Source organism: Cyphellophora attinorum (genome assembly GCF_001299255.1).
Source record: "Cyphellophora attinorum strain CBS 131958 chromosome Unknown Contig57, whole genome shotgun sequence".
Taxonomy (NCBI): Eukaryota; Fungi; Ascomycota; class Eurotiomycetes; order Chaetothyriales; family Cyphellophoraceae; genus Cyphellophora; species Cyphellophora attinorum.
This window is the reverse complement of record NW_017253285.1, coordinates 44299-66521: the sequence shown is the minus strand read 5'-3', so window position 1 is coordinate 66521 and position 22223 is coordinate 44299. Positions and strand designations below refer to the sequence as shown.

General features: G+C 53.8%; 9 protein-coding genes across 9 annotated transcripts; 6 read left to right on the top strand and 3 right to left on the bottom strand.

Moving 5' to 3' along the window:
* Window positions 1-2843: 2843 nt before the first annotated feature.
* AB675_7416 (UDP-glycosyltransferase 87A1) lies at window positions 2844-4274 on the bottom strand (the record flags this gene model as incomplete). Its single annotated transcript, XM_018147783.1, has 1 exon — window positions 2844-4274. One exon carries the CDS (start codon window positions 4272-4274, stop codon window positions 2844-2846), a length of 1431 nt encoding a protein of 476 aa, XP_017994496.1.
* Window positions 4275-5396: 1122 nt separating this feature from the next.
* On the bottom strand, window positions 5397-6404 carry AB675_7415 (uncharacterized protein; the record flags this gene model as incomplete). Its single annotated transcript, XM_018147782.1, has 1 exon — window positions 5397-6404. The coding sequence occupies one exon, from the start codon at window positions 6402-6404 to the stop codon at window positions 5397-5399; it is 1008 nt and encodes a 335-aa protein (XP_017994499.1).
* A 559-nt stretch (window positions 6405-6963) lies between these two features.
* On the top strand, window positions 6964-8688 carry AB675_7414 (uncharacterized protein; the record flags this gene model as incomplete). The annotated part of the gene is made up of 1 exon (XM_018147781.1): window positions 6964-8688. One exon carries the CDS (start codon window positions 6964-6966, stop codon window positions 8686-8688), a length of 1725 nt encoding a protein of 574 aa, XP_017994505.1.
* A 628-nt stretch (window positions 8689-9316) lies between these two features.
* Window positions 9317-11372, top strand: AB675_7413 (3-hydroxybenzoate 6-hydroxylase; the record flags this gene model as incomplete). Its single annotated transcript, XM_018147780.1, has 4 exons — window positions 9317-9465; window positions 9763-10044; window positions 10088-11240; window positions 11298-11372. The coding sequence occupies 4 exons, from the start codon at window positions 9317-9319 to the stop codon at window positions 11370-11372; spliced, it is 1659 nt and encodes a 552-aa protein (XP_017994509.1).
* A 1008-nt stretch (window positions 11373-12380) lies between these two features.
* On the top strand, window positions 12381-13112 carry AB675_7412 (uncharacterized protein; the record flags this gene model as incomplete). Its single annotated transcript, XM_018147779.1, has 1 exon — window positions 12381-13112. One exon carries the CDS (start codon window positions 12381-12383, stop codon window positions 13110-13112), a length of 732 nt encoding a protein of 243 aa, XP_017994513.1.
* A 532-nt stretch (window positions 13113-13644) lies between these two features.
* On the bottom strand, window positions 13645-15544 carry AB675_7411 (uncharacterized protein; the record flags this gene model as incomplete). The annotated part of the gene is made up of 3 exons (XM_018147778.1): window positions 13645-14599; window positions 14653-14943; window positions 15042-15544. The coding sequence occupies 3 exons, from the start codon at window positions 15542-15544 to the stop codon at window positions 13645-13647; spliced, it is 1749 nt and encodes a 582-aa protein (XP_017994520.1).
* Window positions 15545-16453: 909 nt separating this feature from the next.
* On the top strand, window positions 16454-17251 carry AB675_7410 (uncharacterized protein; the record flags this gene model as incomplete). The annotated part of the gene is made up of 1 exon (XM_018147777.1): window positions 16454-17251. One exon carries the CDS (start codon window positions 16454-16456, stop codon window positions 17249-17251), a length of 798 nt encoding a protein of 265 aa, XP_017994491.1.
* Window positions 17252-17626: 375 nt separating this feature from the next.
* AB675_7409 (uncharacterized protein) lies at window positions 17627-18612 on the top strand (the record flags this gene model as incomplete). Its single annotated transcript, XM_018147775.1, has 3 exons — window positions 17627-17859; window positions 17998-18157; window positions 18214-18612. 3 exons carry the CDS (start codon window positions 17627-17629, stop codon window positions 18610-18612), a joined length of 792 nt encoding a protein of 263 aa, XP_017994500.1.
* Window positions 18613-20112: 1500 nt separating this feature from the next.
* On the top strand, window positions 20113-21655 carry AB675_7408 (Aldehyde dehydrogenase; the record flags this gene model as incomplete). Its single annotated transcript, XM_018147774.1, has 2 exons — window positions 20113-20278; window positions 20331-21655. The coding sequence occupies 2 exons, from the start codon at window positions 20113-20115 to the stop codon at window positions 21653-21655; spliced, it is 1491 nt and encodes a 496-aa protein (XP_017994502.1).
* Window positions 21656-22223: the final 568 nt, after the last annotated feature.

Sequence of the window (22223 nt, the reverse complement as noted above, 5' to 3'; positions counted from 1 at the left end):
GAGCATGGCGCATTGCTCATGGTCTAGATCTGCTGGCTTCGTTAATCTCTCGTCTCATAGCTCAAGCTGGGGCTGCGACTAGTGGCACAGCTTGGACGGAGGGACCGAAGCCGTGGGTCCTTCCAAGTGAACCAGTCGGTCTTCAGCCAGGGAAGGTCGACGGATAGGAGAGCTCAAGTTGTGCGCTTGGGCGACAGCGGCACAGTCGTCTCTGCCTCCGAGCCGCCGCGACATCGTGACAAAGTCTAAATGTCGCTAGTATGTGCTCCACCCTCAATGCACTACGGAGTAGCTTTCAGGCACAAAGCACTCGATCTGAATCTTCTTGAGAGTGGGTGAAATCCTCCGAGACAGCGTCGCTTTCAGGGATCATCGACGTCCTTCTGAAAATCAAGTGGCTTGTGCAGCGGGAGCAATCAGGGCGCCTTGAGTGTGGACGAGCACACTGCATTATTTCAACAAAGGGATACAGTGAAGACCATTCGGCTGACGGTCGTTGTAGAACCTGCGATATGCAAGAGTGTTCCCTGGAAAGTGCCGGCCGGCTGCGGGAATGCAATTGCTGTTCAGTGATAACGCTGTGATCTAAACAGCACAATCATTGCATGCCGGATGCCTGTGACCAGGGATATTTCGTAGAAGGTGGAATTTCGGCCCTGTGTTCCGGCGGGGTCGCTTGGCCCTCGATCCCAACCAATATTCGGGCACCAATCCAACACTAGTGGCTGGTGTCAATGCTGTGCTAGGACGTTGCAAGCGAAGAAATCTGTGTCCGAACGGCAGTGGCTTGCGTCCTGCACCTCAGCAATCGCTGAATGCGATGCCACGTTGAGATGTGCAGCAACAAAGGTCGTGCCTCGGCGGAAGGACTTTGATTGACTTTCTGGCACGGCGCCTGCCACGAGGTGAAGATCAAAGTTCGTCTGGAAGCCTTTCGAGTCTCGATCCGAACCTTGATGCGTCGACTGAGGCTTTCACAGTTGCGAACGGCGGCCGTACGGAGTGCGAATGGACGCCGTTGGAACGTGATTGAGCTCGACCTCGACCTCACTACGTCAAGATCCAGCAGGTAATGCGCATAGTGAGTAGACCATGATATACAGCGAGAAAGGGGAACCCAGGGCGATACAGGATCGCCTTGCTGTGCTCGAGTAAATTCTAGTTCCCTCCCGGATACCACTGCGACGGCACCCTATTATGGGCTCACAGTGTGCAGATGCTCCTATATACATCGGCGCACCAGACCGAAGATCTCGAAAATGTGTGTGAACGTCAATGTATGGTTTGGGCTGCAGGCGAGTCGCGTTCTGGTCGCACGAACATTGCACTGCTCGAAGTCTCGAAGCGCACCGTTGTGTCGCTGCAGCGTGCCCTTGCAGCTGTGCAAGTAGTGCGTAGGAAATTCACGTCAGCGACGACGCAAGAGCAATCATTCAAGCTAGATAAGGTAGTCGTCGGTAGTAGAGATTCACAAATTCCTCAAGTGGCAGGCACACGGTGATCCAAACGCGTCATGCCAAGAGCAACTTCTTGTCATCCGGCGTTCATTACCTTCCTCGGCTCTTTTGCTTCTGACTTCGCAAAGTCGATGAACCCGCTGGCACGTCGTGCCAAGTGCAGCCCTGCCGTACTGGTGTAGTTTGCCTCGAGGAACGGACTCGCACTTGGAGGGGTCACCGAACGCGTTCTTACAAGGGTTTTGATAGTCTCGTGCTCTGAGAATATACATGCTCTCATGTTGCTCTGTGTTGACGGAGGATGCGTTCCTCGTCATGAAACAGATAGCTTCCCGATTCTCTCGAAGGAGCGTCTCAGATAATGCGTTCTATAGCACACGGCGCTCGGACTTGGTCACGTGGCCGAGTTGAGTGGGGGAGGTAGCTGTGACTCAGGACCCACGGACTCAGCAGCGGAACTCGAGACGCACTCGTATCGATCTGCAGAGTCAAAGCAATCGCATTTAGACATCGCACTGTAGCGTCCGCCCAGAAGCCGGTTCCAAAACATGCCATGATTCATGGTCTTGAGCAGGCAATAGTTCGACAGGGCCTGCGTGATTTGGAAGCGTCGACTTGATCCCGGGTAGCCAGAAGCACTGGAACCATATAGTTCATGTCGTCTTAGGTCAAGATACGTTTCTCACACACTGCTGCACAGCCAGTCACGAGAGCAACCGTGAAGGTCTCCCGAGGACACTGAAACGCAAGCGCACTAATAACTCGCGATTTCCGGCAGCGGCAAGGGTCGTAGATCATAGCAGATTGATCTAGTATCCCCACAGGCTTGCGAGCTTTTGTGGTCGGATGTCAATCATAACATGTGCGTTGTATGCTTACACAAATGTGGCTATAGCACCATATCAACGCCACAGCTGACCTTGCGAGGGGCTCAACACCAAGACATCCATCCGCTGCCCTGAACGCGAGCCCGTGGACGCCACGCCATTGGCGCGCCCGCACTGATGGCGTCGATCTGAGGGCGCCGGACTGAAAGCGGAATGTATGGTACCTGAATGAGCATCAGCTGGTGCTCGTGCAAAACGCAATATGCGAATGTCTCGGTGCAACGACGCCGCTTAAGCAAGTGATCTATTTGTACAAGACAGGGGCTGTGCTCAAACAAGGGAGTCGTTCAACATCGGTGACAAAACGAGACACAAATCCAATCCGGCAGATGTGCGCCTGACACGCTCCTCCATGCTCTTTTTACAGGGGATACCACCGGTAGCTTCAGCCTCACGACATCTCCGCTCTTCCACACAAAGCAAGATGACGCATCGAAGAGCAAGCAGAAATGACTTACCATGGGCCAAGCACGAAGTTCGGCATCAGACGCGGCAATTCCTAGCTCCCAACCATGACCATATCGCGCCTCAACCTCTGCAGTTCTGCGGCACCCGTCCGTGCTTTGGCATCCTTCATCCGCTTCCTCAATGCCAGCGACGCGTTGCGAGCATTCTGCAGCCTTTTCTCCGCTTCCTCTGATCCGTCGAATATGCTGTCGAACAACTCGGCAAGGATCTTGTCACTGTCAGCCGGCCAAAAGGGCGTCAGCTTCTCTCGACCCATGCCCGAGACGTGTCGGTTCTCAGCGATCGTGCCAAGCGCAATGCCCAGATGCAGCATGACACGCGTGTCGATGAACTGGTCTGACATTACAGGGGTTGTAATGAACGACTGGCCTGCGTAAATGCCTTCCACCATGGTTCCGAAGCCGCCGTGGGAGAAGACACATTTCAGTGCAGGGTGCAGGAGCATTTCGAGCTGAGGCACCCATGGCGCGACAACGCCATCGGTGATTGAGTCGCCGCCGAGGAGAGAACGCATTTTGTCGGTGTCATTGCGGAATAGCAGGACCCATGGGACGTGATGCTTGCGGAGAGCGTCGATGATAGCTTTGGCTTGTTCGAATTCGAGCTCGATGTGGCTACCTGTGCCGACGTAAACGACAGATTTTTCAGGCTGGGCGTCCATGAATCGCATGCATTCATAGTCCTGCGAAGCCGCTGCCAGCTTCTCCGCTGTGCCGGATCGATTCTCGAGTGCTTCCTCGAACCACGGTGGCAAAAGCGGGCCGACCATGTACTCTGCTTTGTTGAGGTTGTTTGGAGCGATGAGAGTCTTCTGTTGGTAGTCGTCGCCGTCGAGACCAGTGTTAGTCTGGGAATAGATGACACCTGACACTGCATCCAGAGTTGGCTTGAACATCATGTAGTACATCTGCTGCGTGAGATCCAGCACGTCCCCCAGCTCGGCTTGCACAGGCTTAGTGCTTCCACCGATACCTCGCAACGCATACTTCTCGGTCAGAGAAGCACCTTCGCGGTGGCACGAGCCTAGGCGGCCCATGTAGTAAGCAGTCGGATTGAGGAGGAAAGTCTTCATGCTGTAGCGTTCAGCCACTCCGAGAAGCTTTCCCATCAAGCCATTGAAGATGAGTGCAACTCCCCGCGAGTCCGCTGATCTGGTAAGGATCTCTGCCACCTTTGCTTCGTTGCTCGCAGTGTACTCGTCGCTCATGATGGTTTGAACGAGCTCTCGTGCTCCAGGTGGATGCCAATCCTCCCATTTGCCATCGCCGATGACCTCGAGGTGCATGTACTGATTTGGAGCTTGACCTGTAGCGGCAATCCATGAGCCGGATTGCTTGATCGAGTGGACCAGTGTATGGACAGTGACTGTTGGTGACGCCAGGGCCAGGGCGATATTCATCATGTTGACGCCATGACCGGCGCCTGGAAATGGAATGCAGAAAACATGGTGCTTGGACGCCATGATTGCTGTGAGAGTCGAAGTGTGCAGTTGCCAGGTCGAATACATAACATTATGGTCAGGCGTCCTGGTATTAGTATCTCGGAGCCATTTCTAAAGGCACATGCATTATGTCTCCGAGGTCAGCACTTCCAACGTCGTGACCTCGTAGGCCTTTATATATTGAGCTGATGTCAAGCGTATTGATTGATGCCGCAACCAAGCCATCGCGTCCGGTTGATCTAGCATACACAAGGCAGGACTTAGCTTACAATGTGATTCGCTGGCTCATCGACACGACAAGTGACTATTTCCGTCCGTGGTAGGGCGGAGATAGGGTCTGCCGATGTTCGATGGGACAGGTCTTAGCAGGCGACGGGAGACCCACAAAAGTGACCGTTGCCGGTGTCATCGATTGCTGCCGCGCCTGGATCGCTGTACGCGACGACTGAGTCGAGGATGACAGTTCTGATGAAACAGGTGCTTGGATCGAGTTGATAACCACAAATGCGAGAGCGAGACGCAGCGGTGATCAGTCAGCGACTGCCAAGGAAAGCTGGACGGCAGCTGCGCGCGCTCCGGGCGGGCCCTGGGGCGAAAGGTTGGGCTCTCTGTGCAAATCTCTGCTCCAAGCGGATTTTCCGCGCGAGTAAATTACTCGTCCGAGTTATCCCTCTTAGATGTGATCACTTGATTAATTCTACCCTACATGTATGAGGTCTAGCTCGCTCTTCAACTGTATGGTCGTAACTTATTTATACGCGCGAGCCCACTGTCGCGGCTGCCCTCGCTGTAGCGAGTATTTCCTGGACGTGATCATCTTATCGCCTTTGCGATAATACCTCGGTCACGCAGCGCGTTGTTCAGACAATTCACAGACAGTGCTCAACTAGCTGATGAGCCATGCCGGGCAGGCTTGTCTGAGCTTTCGGTACGATTTGTAATCGAGTCGTTGTTGCTGATGTGGCTTGGTGCGACGGTTGTGATAGAAGCGCGTCTGCTGGACGATTCCCGCATGAACTTCGCACAGACATCTCTACGATGTGCGCCACGAAGCAATGAGAGTTGAGCTGTCGCCACCTTCCGACATCGCGATCAAGAGTCACTGGCGTCCCCTACCATGGCGCCGTGGAAGCGCGTTCTGGCTCAGCCACTAGAGGCAGCAAAATCTCCACTGACGAAGACTACCAGTACCGCCGCATAGGCTGCGCACGCGCCGAATATCTCAGCGCGCCGGGCGTTGGTGGTAAAGGCGATCGCCAGTGCAAACAGAATCGTGAATAGTGCGATCAAACCCATTACCAGGCCTGGCTTCTCGCGTGAGACATTATACAACACGTATATCGGGACGAACAGTAAGATGGCCGCGAGTAACGTCGTAATGAACGACGTTGTGAACGACAGGCTGCGTGACGAGTACTGCCGCATCTGAGCTCGGACTGGATGTGTGATCCTGGGTAGCTCGTTGTATTGTGGCAACGCCGGCGGCTGTTTGGTACGGAACAAGCAAGAGAGGTATCGCTTGAACGAAGTAGTCAATAGATCCGGTTCTTGGTGAGGGCCCAGCGAAACCAGATCCGTCGCTGGGATTTGCGATGAGGTCAAATCCAAGGGGTATAGGGAAGCACTCGCCCCAGTCAGCATCGGATGCGCGGTACCCGAGCCTGAGCGACCGTGATAGTGGTTTGCGAACGCAGTCAGTGTCTGTTTCGTTGGTTGGTGAAGGGCTAGAATGGCGTTCTCCTGTAGTTTAGCCTCTCGGTAAGCTTTCAGGACCTCACGAATGTCCATGGCAAGCTTGTATCGCTTTTGCCATCTGTCATCGACAGAAGAGCTGCTTGAGGTCGATTGCTGTGCTGAGATCAGCGACTGAGCTATGCAGTCGCCCTGAAAGGTCGACCAATCTTGGCTATGCTCCCGGACATCTAGGGCGGTCTTCTCATCCTCCGAATTCCGAGCATCTTCGAGATCATATTGTTGCTGAAGTGCGGCAAGCTCAGCAAGCTCACTTTGGTAGTACAGTAGATTTCGTGCTGCTAGATCGTCGAATCGCTTGTAGATTGCTGTGCTGTGATCTTCATCACTGGCGATAAAGCTGGCTAAGGAGCCGAAGCCATGGACGAAAGTATGGCTGACGTCATTCGGATTATGCATATTCCCGGAACGCTTCAACCTTTCAATTCAACGGCTTGTTCAATCTGAGGGCGACAACGACACGATCAAGTGTCTGTCTGGTAGCAAGCTAGCAGGATCACGCGGGCCCTACGCACACTCGCGTTGATGCCCGACGACCTCGTACTTATGGCAAGATGGCGTCCTGTCATTGGTGCCCAAAAACGCCTCTCTGCCCTTTTCCTGGATCTGCCTTGCGCCCCGCCAACTGCGCCTCGAACATGTGATGGTGTGTTCTGACCGCATGTCTGCGCTCGCAGGATATTTCTTCTGACTTTTGGGCTTCTCATTATCGTTAAAGTACAGCGAGGGAGTGAGGCCTGTCCCAGTGCACCTCCGAAATCTATCCGCTTCAGGATTGAGGGCGGCGGCATCGCTGTGAATGGACCTGCTGTGCAAGCCGGAAGAAACATCTCGGCTGTATCTGATCTATCAATCCTGCGCATGTGTTGCGGCCGACACTGTCGTCGAACGCTGGCCAGCCCTTCAGTAGAGTACTGTGTTACTAGCGCTTCACGCTGGGTACGCCCGGGAGCAAGACATGATACACACCAGCCCGTCGCCAGCTGTCGCTCAGCGGACCAACGCCTTCCAGCCCGACGCGTACACTTGGGCCTTCGTGCCGCATCTAATCATCGGCTCCAACGACCACGCCTCCAGATGGAGTCCATGGAAGAGTCGACTTTTCATGGGCAGGATGCTGGAGATGGCTGACATACCATCTTCGGCCTGCAAGGATTTTGCGTCAATATATGCATATCTGCAAGACGAAACGGAGCTTCTCGAACTTCTCAGGCAGGTGTGGCGTATGTGCACGCTGGATCAGTATAAAGATGAGCATGCACAGATGTGCTCGGTACTTGAGTGGCTGAACGAGGAGCCCAGCATCCGTGACCTGGATCGCCTCATTCGGTATATCAAGCAGTACATCCGCACATGCAAGGAGGATCAAGAGTGGTGGGCTCGTTGTAAGCATTCCGCAGTCATTGAACCCTGGATACTTAGGAGCATGTTGTGGGGGAAAGACAGTTTCATACGTGAGCTGTGTTTTCTCCCCCTCGGAAAGCCGCTGTTGCTAGGTGTGCCTGCTAGCCCTCGTCCCAAAACAATCACTTCACTGTTAAAGGATGACTGCGCGAAGTCTAGCCGGTCTTATATCGAATTAAAAACCGATGGTGTTGCTGTCAACGCGCTCTCAGACACTGGGGTGGGCAGAAACATCATGAGTCTGGACCATGCTCAGAAGTGCGGCGCGTCGATAGACTCATCCTCCGAGAAACAGCACACGCTGTCCAATGCGGTCGGCCAAGAGTTCCGCTGTATCGGCGAAGCAACCGTGAGGGTGGCATTTCCAGATCGGCTCACACCCGCAAGGAACGTGGTCTTTTCAATTCTTGAGATTTGCTCCGAGCCTCTGGTTATGGGCCGAGCATTCCTGAAGACTACTTCCTGCCTCACGCGCTTCCGACATCGCCTGATAAAAGTTGCACGGAGTGCAGCTCAGTCTCTGTCTCGCGTTATGCATATGGACTCGTCCAGCGAGAGACTTTCCTGCCAGGTCAGCGCGCAACGCGTGGCTGCATACGCTGACACAGGGTCTGATGTCGATCTTGTATCTCTACAATACGCATCAGAGCACATGTGGGGCATTATTCGAAATCCAGGCGAGTCTGATCGTGTTACTTTATCCGATGGTTCTGTGCACGAACTTGAGGGATATGTAGACCTGCCAATCACCATTGGGGCCGAGACTTCAATGCGACGATTCTACGTCTTAGCCGGACTTGTCTACGATGTCCTTCTCGGGGCCGAAGTTCTGGACCAATTCGACATTTGGAATGAGCACACCGATAGTCTCATTCAGATTGAAGCCTTCGAACGCAACGAGTATTGCAACATCGCATGGTACAAACGTTTCGATCAGGTGGAGAAAGAGGTGGATGACATGATCAAGGGTACATTTACGCCAGTCAAGCAAAGGACACGACTCACGAGTTTCAAGGCGATGTTCGGACGTGGTGGGAACGACGCCAGAGGTGCTCGAACGCAGCACGCACTCGCGCAACGACTTTACGAGATCGATAACATCGAGAAATGCGAACGCCCCCTCGCGCAGGAACGCATTGCCGGCGCGGTCGGTGATGCGAAGGTGGCTGAAGTCAACTCAGACGAGGACCGACAACAGCGCTGGCTTACGCTGCGAACGAAGATCGTCAGCCTGCAGAAGAGAGTACAAGCTGATGGTACTCTGGCGCCTGGTAGCTAGGTTGTGTCCTTTTTAAGAGTCAGTCGTTCTATTCGGGATGTCAAGCAGTGGACTATGGGAGCCTGCGCACGTTGCGGGTGTCAGCGAAGATACCGATCAGTCACACCTTCTTTCTTTCCACGGTATAATGAACCCGCACTGCATCCGTCGCAAAGTCCCCATATACCCGCTGCCATGCAATGCTTTCCCTCACGGCTTAACGTCCAAGCATTTTCTACCTCTTCTCTTCCTTCCCCGTGCTCATCCGTGCCTTCCAGCACGACTGTCCTGGAGTTTTGAACAGCCATGTGCACGCTGATCGTGTTGAACACGCCACGACAGTGGACATCTCTTGCGCAAAGACTATGTACGAGTGTCGAGCCTTTCTAGAGAACATGATGCAAGCTGTGAGGATACCAGAGTGGTGGGCGTGGATTGCGGCCGCATGCCATCGATGCCAAGGTCCGCCTCTTGCAGCTGACTCAGTCCCTACGATAGTGAGTATCTCTTGAGCAGTGGGTTGCAAGACAGGACTGAATGTACAATCATCTGCACAAACGAATCCAGGTTGGGCTTATAGCGCAGACGCCTAGCAAGGCAGCTGAGCTAAGGTAAGCTTCTCGTACAGGCCCGCATCACCGCTTCTAGTATGGCTGCCGATCTGAAGCATACAAATGCGACGATAGCGTCACAGCGCGCAGTCCGCTTCGGGAATAATGCGAAGACGAGACCTCGCAAGGCACGTAAGGCCGTCATCGAACCCAACAGCTACAGCAAGGCAAACGACTTGATCAATGGGTTCACGGCCGCGACTGTTTGGGTTTGCCCTGTACGTCAGGCATGCCATCAGGAATCAGGTGGAGCCACATGCCTCGTTTGGTTCACGTCTCACCATGATATATCTCGAGGACAACCCCATCTAGGTGATGGGCATGCAAGACACCAAGATCTCGCGCAGACGTTGAGGAGTCGTTGGCCCGCCAACCCAAAATCGATAAGATGCCTCTCAATATGTGAGTCACCTCGCACAGATGACTGTACAGTCTCTTAGAGTAGCGCCAACTCAAGCTCTGGACAATGCTGACTACAATAAAGTGTCGTAGTAGGCAGCGGCATCGGCGGCCTCGCCTGCGGTATTGCCTTAACAGCCAAGGGCCACAATGTCACCATCCTGGAAGCCACCAAGCAGATGCAAGCCATCGGCGGGATCATCGTCTGCTTCGCCAATACTGGTCGCGTTCTGGATCAATGGGGAGTCTATGGATCGCTCCTCAAGATCTGTCGAGATAGACCTTTCCGGGGCTCTTTCAAGGATCGGCATGGCAATCAGGTCGCGAGGGGGCCGAATGCGGCTATGGATGAGACCTACGGCTACAAGTATGGCAGTCCGGGAGTGTGGTACTCGTGCTGACGTAAATAGGATGTGGACTCTGCATAGAGCCGACTACCACAGAGTGCTCTACGAGGCTGCGCTCGAACGAGGCGTCAAGGTACGGGTAGGGTGTCCGGTCGTCTCTGTCGACGAGACTGTTCCTTCGGTCACAATCAAGGGCGGCGAGGTCGTTAAGGCTGATCTGATCGTTGGAGTCGATGGCACCAAGTCAGTCGTTCGTGATGCGATCAACACGCCGGAGCAGCGAGGCGTTGTCGATACTGGGCGAGACGTTACCCGATTCAATCTCCCTTTCAAATTCCTCGAAGAAGATGAAGATCTAGCTTTTCTCAATGAACACTACTCGCTCTGGGGTGGTCCAGAATTAGGTATCGCTCAGGTACCGATGCTGCACCAAGGCGAGTGGTGGAATGGCTTCGATTTCCACCATCCACGATGGCAGCATTCTCGACCCGAGCGTGCGGTTCCGATGTCGTTGCCTGAGCTCAGAGACTGGTACAAGGATTGGAACCCACTGGTGCAGAAGCTCTTCGACTTCTGCGAAGACACCGCGGCGAAAGCGAAACCTCAAACCAATGGTGCAAGCAACGGTGACAACAGCAATATTTTCCCTGGGAATGCCGCATTTGATCGTCTCGAGTCATCCCCGCGGCCTAAATACCCTATACATGTCTGGCAAATGCCCGAGACTCTTCCCGAGAAATGGGCGTCCGGTCATGTGGCGCTCGTGGGCGATGCTGCGCATTCGATGCTTCCATGGGCTGGTCAAGGGAGCGGTATGGCTTTAGAAGACGCCGCTACCTTGGCTGAGTGCCTCGAGCGGTACGATCCTTCGAATGACTCTGGTCCAAAGATCCCCGAATTGCTTTGCCAGTATCAAGATCTCCGAAAACCACGTTGCAAATTAGTACAGAGCTCTGCTCACGACCGTGCGATCGACATGATGCTTCCTGATGGGCCAGCTCAGGAGTCGCGCAACAAGAAGATGAAGGAGAACTGGGCCAAGCTTGAGCAGAATCTGGCGAGATTCGCGGCCTCGAAGGCCAATGCGTCTTTCGTCAAACCCACGTCGGAATACGCAGGCGCGAACTGGGATCCAGAGGTTGTTGACAAGCTACCTTCAGTGAATCAAGGGCCAGAATACCTTCTGTGGCAGGACGGGTTTGACGCTATAGGCTTTGTAAGTTTCCTGCCATTCTTGAGGTCTTCATTGAGCGAGCTGACACTAATCGATCAGGCAAAGCGAAGGCTCGACGAGATATATGGTCCGAAGCCAGTAATTTACCGGTTAGAAGATCATGTTGAGGCATGAGAGACACAACACGTCAAATCATTATGTCCAAATCAAGGACATTCGCTGCATGACCGTTGACCAGTCCACATTGGTCCCCAGATGCAGTCGCCGGAAATTCGACTGTCAGAGACCACACTTCGCTCGAATGTGACGGTGCCGGACAGCCCTGCGAAAGAAATTGAGCAGGAAGAGAGCAATGTAGATATCTGCGAAACGCGTTTTGCTGCCAAGTAATGCAGTGGACTTCTTTGACTGGCCCCCAAAGCCGCTGACGTTCCAGCCGGAAGGGAGCCCCAAATGCCGTGGCCAAGCTGTCAAATCGTTCATAAAGGCAGGGAACCCTTCCCATCATGATGCACTTTTTCACGGTCCTTCAACTACCCACGCCCGTCTCCGAGCTTCTCCGTCAGTACTCCGAGGCCATCGCGGCGTCCTATTGTAGTCCGCTGCTTTCTTACTGGTGATGGTAAGTCGCGGATAATTGATGATGCTCATATGCCCACTCAGCGAGGATGTCGATGGAGTACAGTAACTGCAGTCGCGGATGGTGATGTGCTGATCACCTCACGAAGGCAGCTGCGAGGCATTTGTAAGGTAGGTCTGAGGAAGGTGCGACTTTGTGCATGCTGAAACCAGGCGCGTCGTGTTTCGACTTCGCGACTTCAATTGTCAAGTTCATCTCAGACTCATCAAGGTACAGCTGCAGAAGTGCTCGGTATTTATTAAGCATTCACAAAGTCCGCGAGGGAGCGCAAATTTGTTCGTCTGGTTCCCTGGGCAATTTCGCGTGGTGGTGAGATTCGGGCGGATTCTGGTGGCGTGACTCACGTCGACTTCAATTGAGCTCGTCGTCATTTGTTTGATGTCACTTCCAGACTCGGCTTTCTTCGTCAACTGTCTTTCATACACAATATCGATCTCGCCGTTTCATCCGCGACTTCGACCCGTTGGCGACGCGGAGCCCGTCTCATAGCCTTGTCTTCGACTGCCTTTGCAACACCCACTCCAAGATCGTTTACAGCCACGATGTCGATCGGCGCCCAGCAGCCTGCGAAGGAATCCGGCGACGACTGCCTCGCTCAGATAGACGCCGTTCTACCAACTTTGAGCTGTAGCCAACTACGTGCACTCAAGTCGAAAGTTGACGCGATGGTAGCAAAGATGTTCGCCTCATTTCTAGGACTGCCTACCGAAATCCGACTTGCCATCTACGCAAAGTACTTCGAGCTAATCGACGAGACTATCAGGGTTGAGCGGCTGGTCGAGGAGTACGACTATCCTGAGGATGAGAGCTCGGTCGTCATAGGCATCCACGGATGCACGAATATCCTCGAGGTCTGTCGCTCAATCGCCAAGGAAGCTCGTCCGCTTCTTCAGTCCGCAATCGAGCAGCGCAAAGTGCGCTTCTGCTTGGCCGAGCGGCGAGTGCCGGTCGCTATCAACAAGTACCTCCGCTCGCCACACTCGATGCTGAGTTCTGTCAAGACCGTGGAGATCCCATCCGACTTACATGGCCCGTGGACAGAAATTATGACACGGATGGAGGGTCTAGAAGGAAGGGATATTCACGTCGTGTGCCCAAGAGTCATGGTCTCGACTTCCGATAACGACGGGTCTGCACTGAAGTTAGAGTACGCTCTGTTCCAAAAATATCTCGGCAATCGCTATGATATCCTGGAGCCTACTAGCCAGCTAGAAGATCTCGACTTCAGCAAAGCCTTTCCGACTGTCCTACGTCGCTCGCACATATATGGATGAACTATATGGGCAGCAAGCACAAGAGTCTGCAGATCTCGGTACCGCTGCGCTCGCGAGGAGATTGGGCCTTCCATGACATGGTACGTGAAGATCTGAAGACCAGTGATTCTAGCAGCAGCTGACTTTCGAGCAAGACGATCACATTCGACGCGCCTGGGTTAAGCCAAATCCCCAATCCCAATTCAGACGAGTTCATTCTGGTCAGAGCTAGCCCAATCAAAACATTCACGGGAAGCCAGACTGTTGTGCGAAGTCAAACTCCGGTTTGGGATCTGATCGACTGATGGCAAGGGATGGTGTGCGATGCGGGCTCCGTCACTGCAACGCGCAGCTGGAACGCATCAAGCTTGGGACACGCTAAGTGGACATTGATAGCAGGCAAGCTATGACACAAGCCCCAATGAGGGCACTGTGATGAACGAACACGTCACACGTAGCTGAGGCTACGACGGATGTTCTTGGCAGGGTAGACATCTTTTTTGATACCCAAATGATACTCCACTCATTCAAACTACCTCAATACTGCTCACACTCACAACTTCGCACCATCCCCCAAAAACCTAACCGGAACATCCACCACCCTCCCCCTCAAGAACTCCGCCACATTCTTCCCCAAAAAGTCCACACTGCTCGTACTCGTCACGCCGCGATCCAGTAAATTCCTGAACAAGAAATGCACACCCCTCAAATTCGGCAACTCGAACCGTTCGATTTCAATCTTTGGTCTTCTGCTCTCGTCGTATTCATCCCCCAGGAGGGTCTTGATGGTCTCGATGGAGAGCAGATTGCGCAGCCAGGTGTAGATCTGGGCAGAGAGAGGGTGCGGGTGTGGAACCCAGAAGCCACAGTTTGCATCGCTGCCTTTGTCGCCGGAGCGGGCGTGGATTAGGCTGCCTAGGGGAGCGGGGGTCGTGGGGCCGAAGGATGTTAGGGAGAGCCGGATCTGTGTTGTAGATTGGGAGGGCTGCCGTGGCGGGAATGTTTGGGTGGTCGAGGGAGGGTCGATGACTGTGGTGCGCCCGTTGAAGTGCACAGCGTGGGTAAGAGCAGATTGCGGGAGGAGGGTGACGTAGTACTCGAAGTAAGGCTTGGGTATGCCTTGGCGGAAGTCAAGGTGGAAGGTGGCGCCTGGGTAGCCTTGCATGATGTTGTCGATGATGGGGCGGAGGAAGCGTTGTGGGGAGATCAGGTCGGCGGTGCGCGCTTGGGCGAAGGCGCGGAAGATGGTGGTTGCGGCGTCTTGGGATGGGGAATTGGGTAGGGCGGAGCCGATGGTGTGGAATTTGAGCAGGCTGTAGTCTTTCGAATATGGGAGGAGAGCGTATCGGAGTTGGGTTTCGAGCATGCGGGCTTTGGCGGGAATATCGAGGCCTGTGAGGAGGTACATTGCTTCGGCTTGAAAGCCGCCAAGGGCGGTACAGCCGACTTCGTGGTTGGTGGAGGAGGAAGGCCGCGGACGCCGTGAAGCGCAACGCGGTTGGCCCCGACTTGTTCGAAGGAGAGCTGTTCGAGAACCGCAGTGACGTCCGAGTTGAAGTACCAGGGTCCTTGAATCTCGTAGACGAGTTGGGACGAGCAAGTGTTGACCGAGACCATGCCTCCGGAGTCCTTCTGCTTGGTAATGACGACTTGGCCGTTGGCTGAGATCTCGGCGATTGGGAAGCCAATGTCAACCCAGCCGCCTGGGTGATGTTCTAGCTCCTTGAAGCCGGAGTAATTTCCGCCGCAAACGTACGTTGAGCATTCGATGAGATGGCCGGCGACGAATGCATTGGCAAGCTCTTGGAGCTGGTCTCTCCTCCAGCCGTGGTACCAGTAGCTGCCCCAATCACTGGTGAGGCGTCCGCAACTCGACCACATAGGACAATCTGGGCGCCTTGCGAGAATGCTTCTGCAATTCCAAGGCCGCCGAGATAGGCCTGGGCGTACATTGGCTTGAACTTCCATGTGTCAAGTGTCTCGCCAGTATAGATGTTTGTGAAGTTTGACTGGCCACTTTTCAGTGACTTCTCGACCGCTGGCCAAGCCTCGTCACCCGATATCCAAGCGACCTTGATGTCCAGGCCCTTCTTCGCAATCATGTTTAGGACCACCTTGTAGAGACCTTCCGTGTCGCTGGATCCCGCATTGACCGCGACCTTGATGTTGTACTTAGCAAGGTCCTCAAGGGCAGGCTCCAGTGCTTCCAGGAAGGATGTCTCGAAAGCTGGACCAACTGGCTCCCAAGGATCTGCTGGTGTCTCCTTTGACCTCCTGGAGTTCACCTTGCGTGCTCCCGCTGTGACCATATTGGCTTCGCTCATGTAGTCGCTTATGATCACGTGTACAGGGTCAGTTGGATATGCTTTTGCGAATGCTGCCATGGCATGTCGCCGGTCGCTGGCTGAGCCAGACGCGCCAGCAATCCGGATTGGTCGTGTTGACGAAGCCATTTTGGTATTTTTGAAGTTTGGTATCAGGCCTTCGAGCCACAGGTCATATGGTCGAAGAGGCAAAAGGTGCGATGGCAGCTCCCGCCGAGGGCGTGCCATGCCTCGTGAACTCACATCTCATGAGGATGGTGGTCCAAATGCCAAGTGCTTGAGCCTCGGTTGGAAATAGGCGCGCCTAGGGACAGGCTGAGAGTTGGAGAAGGTTATTCCGCCGTGGAGAGTAGCCAAGTCTTGGGAGGTGCTTCAGAAAATCAGCGTCGATTCCTCCATCGTTGTCCCATTCCATGGCAGGCGCATGCGCTGATGCTGTTCTTAGCTGCAGCTTCATATGGATGTCCGGACTCCTTATTTGGGATCAAATTGGTGATTTGAACACCCACGCGACATTCGCTGTAGGTAAGTATCAAAACGCGGCAAGTGACGTTGTCTCGTGTATGGCCTTCAGGATCCGTTCATGTCCGTCAGGGAGGCCTTTATTTGCCTTGCGATCAACGCGTCTGAGATAGCTTGCAGAACCTAGAGGTGAGGAAGAGATCATGATGGTTGTGCATGCCTCGTGTAACATCACTGCGATCTGTGTGACACGCGTTTGGCAAATGAAGTCATTTGAACTTCGCTGACACGAATCTCACTTAATCATCAGGCCTTCAAGACTGACTTCAATTCACCCATACCCACGAAGACACCGGACTACTGCTCGGTTCCTTCAATAGTGACAGATAGTTGACAGGTTCCGCCTCATCGCAGACTCCTCCTGCATCGACCACCAACTTGACGCCTGAGTCACCTGACATAATTCGAGCATTGCTTGCTTCCTCGATCACACCTCCTCAGGTCAGTAGAGTCCTCCCTGGTCAAGCAATTACCGCAACTCGGACTAAAAATCGCAGAATGGCCTTAATCGCCACCATGAAGACGCAGATGCGCCGACTATGGGAATCCCTGGCCGAAACACTCTCAGCACATCCTCTCTTGGTCAAGACGGTAGCGCTCGCCGGAGGCTCCGGCCTGATTATCGCCGCCTATCGAGACTACCAGGCCTTCCTCGCCCTAGGGCGTGGTGGCATCCCTTACAACGCGTTCGGCTGGCTCATCAATGCACTCATTCTTCGTCCCCTTGCCCTCTCCTACTCTGCACGGCTCTACACCGGCGACTACCCTGACTCTGGAGCGGGAAAGGTGCTCTTGGAGCTGCCACTGCGAGAAGGACGACGTCCTATGGCTGACGGAATTATCCCGCATCGTCAGATGACTGACAAGGCTCCTGAAGCTATGGCGGCACCGTCAAGGCAGATGATGCTAGGGTTTCTGGAAGATCCGGCGTTCGAAGGCCGCCTGGAAGTGAAGAAGAGTCACTACGAGTTGCACAACGACGCCTTATATGTGAAGAACCTGGAAGACACCGCTTTGCCGGCGCTTGCGCCAGCAGCCAAAGGCGAGATCATGCATGTTCATCCAGACCGATCAATTCATGTCTATCTACACCCTGCTGATGCTCGAGTCGTGATCGCGAAAGGCTGGGGAGAGCGTCACCGCCTCAGCAGAACCTGGCCGTGGTGGATGGGACGGCGGCAGCAATTGTTGGGTGTAGGACATACCTGGATCATGCTGTACGGGGCTCGAGACGAGTATGAACTCGCGACTCTGCGCGATATCACGGCTGAAGGAGTCAAATGGATGCTAGGCGACAGAGCTGGTGGCAGCTAGGTCGTACAGCACATCAGCATTGGCAGAGAAGGGTGCTCATTGACAGAAAGTGGTGATCCGTGAACTGGCGTTGATGTTGTGCTTCTGGCGAGGAGGCCTTCATGGGACTAGCTGCGAGAAAGGAGGCCATGGTCAAGAAAGAAGTCAAAACGTATCAACAGTGGACAAGTGCAACTTAGCTTCCAGTAGATAAAGCAAGATCGGTAATACTGACCACCTCGGGCATATCCGACTGGTCGGGCAACTGCCTGACTCGTTTACGCGCTTCCCCACATATCGGAATATAGATACGAGCGAACGCCCTCCATGCATTCAAAGCATACTTGGTCTCTTTGGACTTTCGAAGCTGAACTGTTACTACCTCACAGAAACGAGATGGTGCACTTCTACGACTCAATCTCTCCAGATCTAGAAGAATGGATCATGAAACAGACATGCTTCTTCACGGCTTCAGCCCCGCTCCGTGGGCAGCACATCAATTGTTCTCCCAAAGGGCTGCCCGCATCATCATTCAGCATTCTCAACCCGAATCTAGTAGGCTACGTCGATGCGACAGGCAGCGGGATCGAGACGATCAGTCACATACAGGAGAATGGGCGGGTGACGATGTAAGTGCCTTAAGCAAACGTGCATTCAGTTTTAGCAGATAATGCGAGTATGGGTTCCAATCTGAGCAAATCAGGTCCCGTAAGGGATGTGACCACCTCCTCGTCTAGAGCCATGCTGACCAGGATGTGCCCCACCAGACTGCTTTGCTCATTTGATGCTACTCCGAGGATCATGAGGCTGTTCTGCCGAGGCAGGGTCATTCCCTGGGACCATTCGGAGTTTGACAACTGGCGGAGCAGGATGGGTAACAAGCACTTCGAGGGGATGCGCGCGGTGATATTATTGGATGTCTGGAAGGTGAGAGATTCTTCCCACAGCGAAACTAGGGCATGGGCACTGACGGTGTGTTCTAGGTGCAAACATCGTGTGGATATGCAGTACCGTATTTGAATCTCAGACCAGACCCGGAGAATGCTGAAAAGAAGGTACCTTATCTTGAGGATCGCCAAACGTTGGGGCACTGGGCCAAGAAACAGATCGACAATAAGACGATGAACGACTACCGCGCTACTTTCAACAGTCGGTCGCTGGACGGTTTGCCCGGACTGCGAGTCGCCAGAAAGGATAAAGGAGAGCTGCTATTGCTTCGGGATATAGAGGCACAGGTGTTGAAGCGAAATGGCGTGCAGATTGTGCTTGTGGCGCTATTGTCGTCGGTCGTGACCGCGGTGGTGGTGCTATTCCTGACTGGTCACACGAGCCTGCCAGACATAACGAATAGCTTCATGTCGAGGATCGGCGGCATTCAGTAGGATACTGCTTGAATCGCAGCTTTTCAAGTTAAAATTCGGGAGCAGAATTGTACCTGCTTGGCAGCCAAGACTGGCAGCCTCGCAACCCACCACTCGACTACTGTTGGATGCATCAAAAAAAGCAAAAAGTTGAAAGTCAAGCGATTCACGTTCTTCGCATTTCTCAACGAGGATAACCTTCTGCCACCACGTCGGGACCAAGACGGTGTCTGCGCCATTGCTGGCCTGAACTGTACGCCTGTAGCTTAGAGCAAGCCAGCATCGATGTTTACACGATCGAGTGACATTGCTTTCCCAACGTCTGAAGAAGATCCTCAAGCCAAGTTGTAGGACGACGAAATGTATCAGAGACAATCTCCTTTGTTTTCCCATGACAGGATGAGCGCCAAGAAATGATGAGCAAAATATATAGCATCAAAAAACCAAGCTGAGTCAGCGGGAATACGAGCTGACGGCCTTATTTCCGCGCGGGCGCTGACAGCAGATGCCGAGGCTGAATTCGCCCCTCGTGTACCCCGCCATCAAAAATTTGAAGGTTTGAAGCATAGCAGATCTCACCTGCCCATGAGCTGAGGGACCGCGCCGGCGGTTTCTTGCGGTCTTCGCTTCGATATCAGCATTCCTTCAGGAGTCCACGAGTTGCCTTTCCAAGCATTTACTTCTGCTCTTAGTACAGGCCCTAAGGCTACCCATGAGTCTTGGTAGCTGACTCGCAGATACCTTCAGCCATCCTCGAATCAAGGAAGAGCCTGCGCCGCATCCCCTACTAGCACAATCATATCGTAATCCTTCCGCTCTTTATTGATGTCTACCTGGTCGTTTCTGCTTATCGCTGTGCGCCTTGCACTTTGACAAGGAGCGTTCGAGGGACTCCGGGTCAACGACAGCGGTACCGGTACATTCTCTCGATCCATCTATCCGCAGCACCTGCCCTTTTGTAATCAAGGACGGAGAAGCGGCCGAGAACGCAGTCTTCCTTATGGCCTAGACTCAGTATTTGCACCACTCGCGAGACCCTGCGGATTAGCCACAAGGTCTTGCCAGTTGTTTGCCACCACCAGATCGAGTATACTCTACCATTCCCGACGAGCTAGTTGAGCTTCGTGTTAATGTCAACCCCGCAATCGACCTCATCGGTGCAAGGGCTCGACATCTTCCTACGAACCAGGGTGCGGCTTGTGGTGGATAATGACATCTCCTTCGTTCCGTTGACCAACCGCAAACGTGTTTCGAATGGTCCCCTGCTCCAGTGATACGCACTGTCTCGGTCCATAGGAAAGCGAAGCTGTTCGTAACTGCTATGGCTATGGCTTGAGTTTTCGTCACTGGCAGCACCTTCCCCGCGCTGCGATTTCAAATAAAGATCAATCACTTTTCTTCCGATCTCACTTGGATAGAATTTCTCTTCAGTATCACTTGCACAGCTGGTTCTGCGATATTTCAACTGTTAAGAGTTCTCTACCAAGTAAACAAATCTACATACCACAGAAAACCGCAATCATGTCTCTCACACAGAAGATCGAGACTCCCTCAATCACCTACGAGCAACCAACTGGTCTGTACATCGATGGCAAGTGGGTGAAGGGCAAGGAGGGCAAGACCTTCGAGACCATCAACCCCACCAACGAGAAGCCCATCGTCGCTGTCCAAGAGGCCGGTCCCGAGGGTGAGTCGACCTTCTGCGATTACACAAGATGCGGTGACTGACAGACTCGCAGATGTTGACATTGCCGTCAAGGCTGCCCGCAAGGCGCTGAATGGCGTATGGGCGCAGACCATGCCCTCAAGCCGTGGTCAGATGCTCACCAAGCTCGCCGACCTCCTCGACGAGCACGTCGACACACTGGCCGCGATCGAGTCCCTCGACAACGGCAAGGCCCTGTCAATGGCAAAGGTCGATGTCTCGCTTGCATCCGGCTGCCTGCGCTACTACGGTGGCTGGGCTGACAAGATCCACGGAAAGACCATCGATACTGACCCGGAGACATTCAACTACACCCGCCACGAGCCCGTCGGTGTGTGCGGTCAGATCATCCCATGGAACTTCCCTCTCCTCATGTGGGCGTGGAAGATCGGCCCTGCGCTTGCCACTGGTAACACTGTCGTTCTGAAGACTGCTGAGCAGACTCCTCTGTCTGGTCTGTATGCTGCCACTCTTTGCGAGAAGGCTGGCATCCCAGCTGGTGTCGTCAACATTCTGTCCGGCTTCGGCAAGACTGCTGGTGCCGCTATTGCCTCGCACATGGACATTGACAAGGTCGCCTTTACTGGCTCAACTGTCACTGGCCGCACTATCCTCCAGGCTGCTGCCAAGTCCAACTTGAAGAAGGTCACCCTCGAGCTCGGCGGCAAGTCACCCAATATCATCTTCAACGATGCCAACATTGAGGACGCCATCTCATGGGTCAATTTCGGCATTTTCTTCAACCACGGCCAGTGCTGCTGCGCCGGCTCGCGTATCTACGTGCAGTCAGGTATCTACGACAAGTTCATCGAGGCATTCAAGAACCGAACTGCCAAGAACGTTGTTGGTGACCCATTCGCCAGCGATACCTTCCAGGGTCCTCAGGTCAGCCAGCTTCAGTTTGACCGCATCATGAACTACATCCAGGCCGGTAAGGATGCTGGTGCCAAGGTTGAGACCGGTGGCGAGCGTCACGGCAAGGAGGGTTACTTCATCCAGCCCACTATCTTCTCCAACGTCTCAGAAGACATGAAGATCATGCAAGAAGAGATCTTTGGTCCCGTCTGCTCGATCTCGAAATTCGAGACAGAAGATGAGGTCATCAAGAAGGGTAACGAGACCACCTACGGTCTCGCTGCTGCCGTCCACACCACCAACCTCAACACCGCTATCCGTGTCTCGAACGCACTCAAGGCCGGTACCGTCTGGGTTAACTGCTACAACATGCTCTCGTACCAGGTGCCATTCGGTGGCTTCAAGGAGTCTGGCATTGGTCGTGAGCTTGGCAAGTATGCGCTGTCGAACTACACACAAGTCAAGTCCGTCCGTGTCAGACTTGGCGGTGCTCTGTTCGGTTAAGTGTACATTTGATGGGAAACAAAATAATATCTACGCTTCCGATCGGATTGCAATTGCCAGGGTGGCGAACGTGAATGGGCGCATGGGAACGAAAAGTGAGCCCAATGTCTGTAGCTGCTTCATGTATAATGACAATCTTCGAGAAGGTGCAATTTACCTGATTCCATTGTGCTCCACGTGTCGTTAATCTCTAGCTTAACCTAGTGTCCCATATGCTGGTGATGTTGTCATCACTTGTCCGTGGACTGATACATACTTATGGATTTGCCCTCCACCTCACCGCCACCTGCAACTAGAGGATGCACGCGTAGGATCTGCTATAGCCTGTTCCGCACATGCATCCACCCATCTCCCACGTCGTACCTTTCACGTGTGCGTAATCAGAAAAGGTACCTGGGTTTGCGCATCTCAGATCGGTGAGCTCGCATAGATGGATACCTGATGTCCGCAGCGGAGCGCCTCCGGTGTAGATAAGGTCGACACGATACGGCCGTTGGGTGCGCGAGGATAACCGGCCAGGGTTATGAAGGTGAGACTGACTCAGCAGTCAGCCTTAGGGCTGAATGAG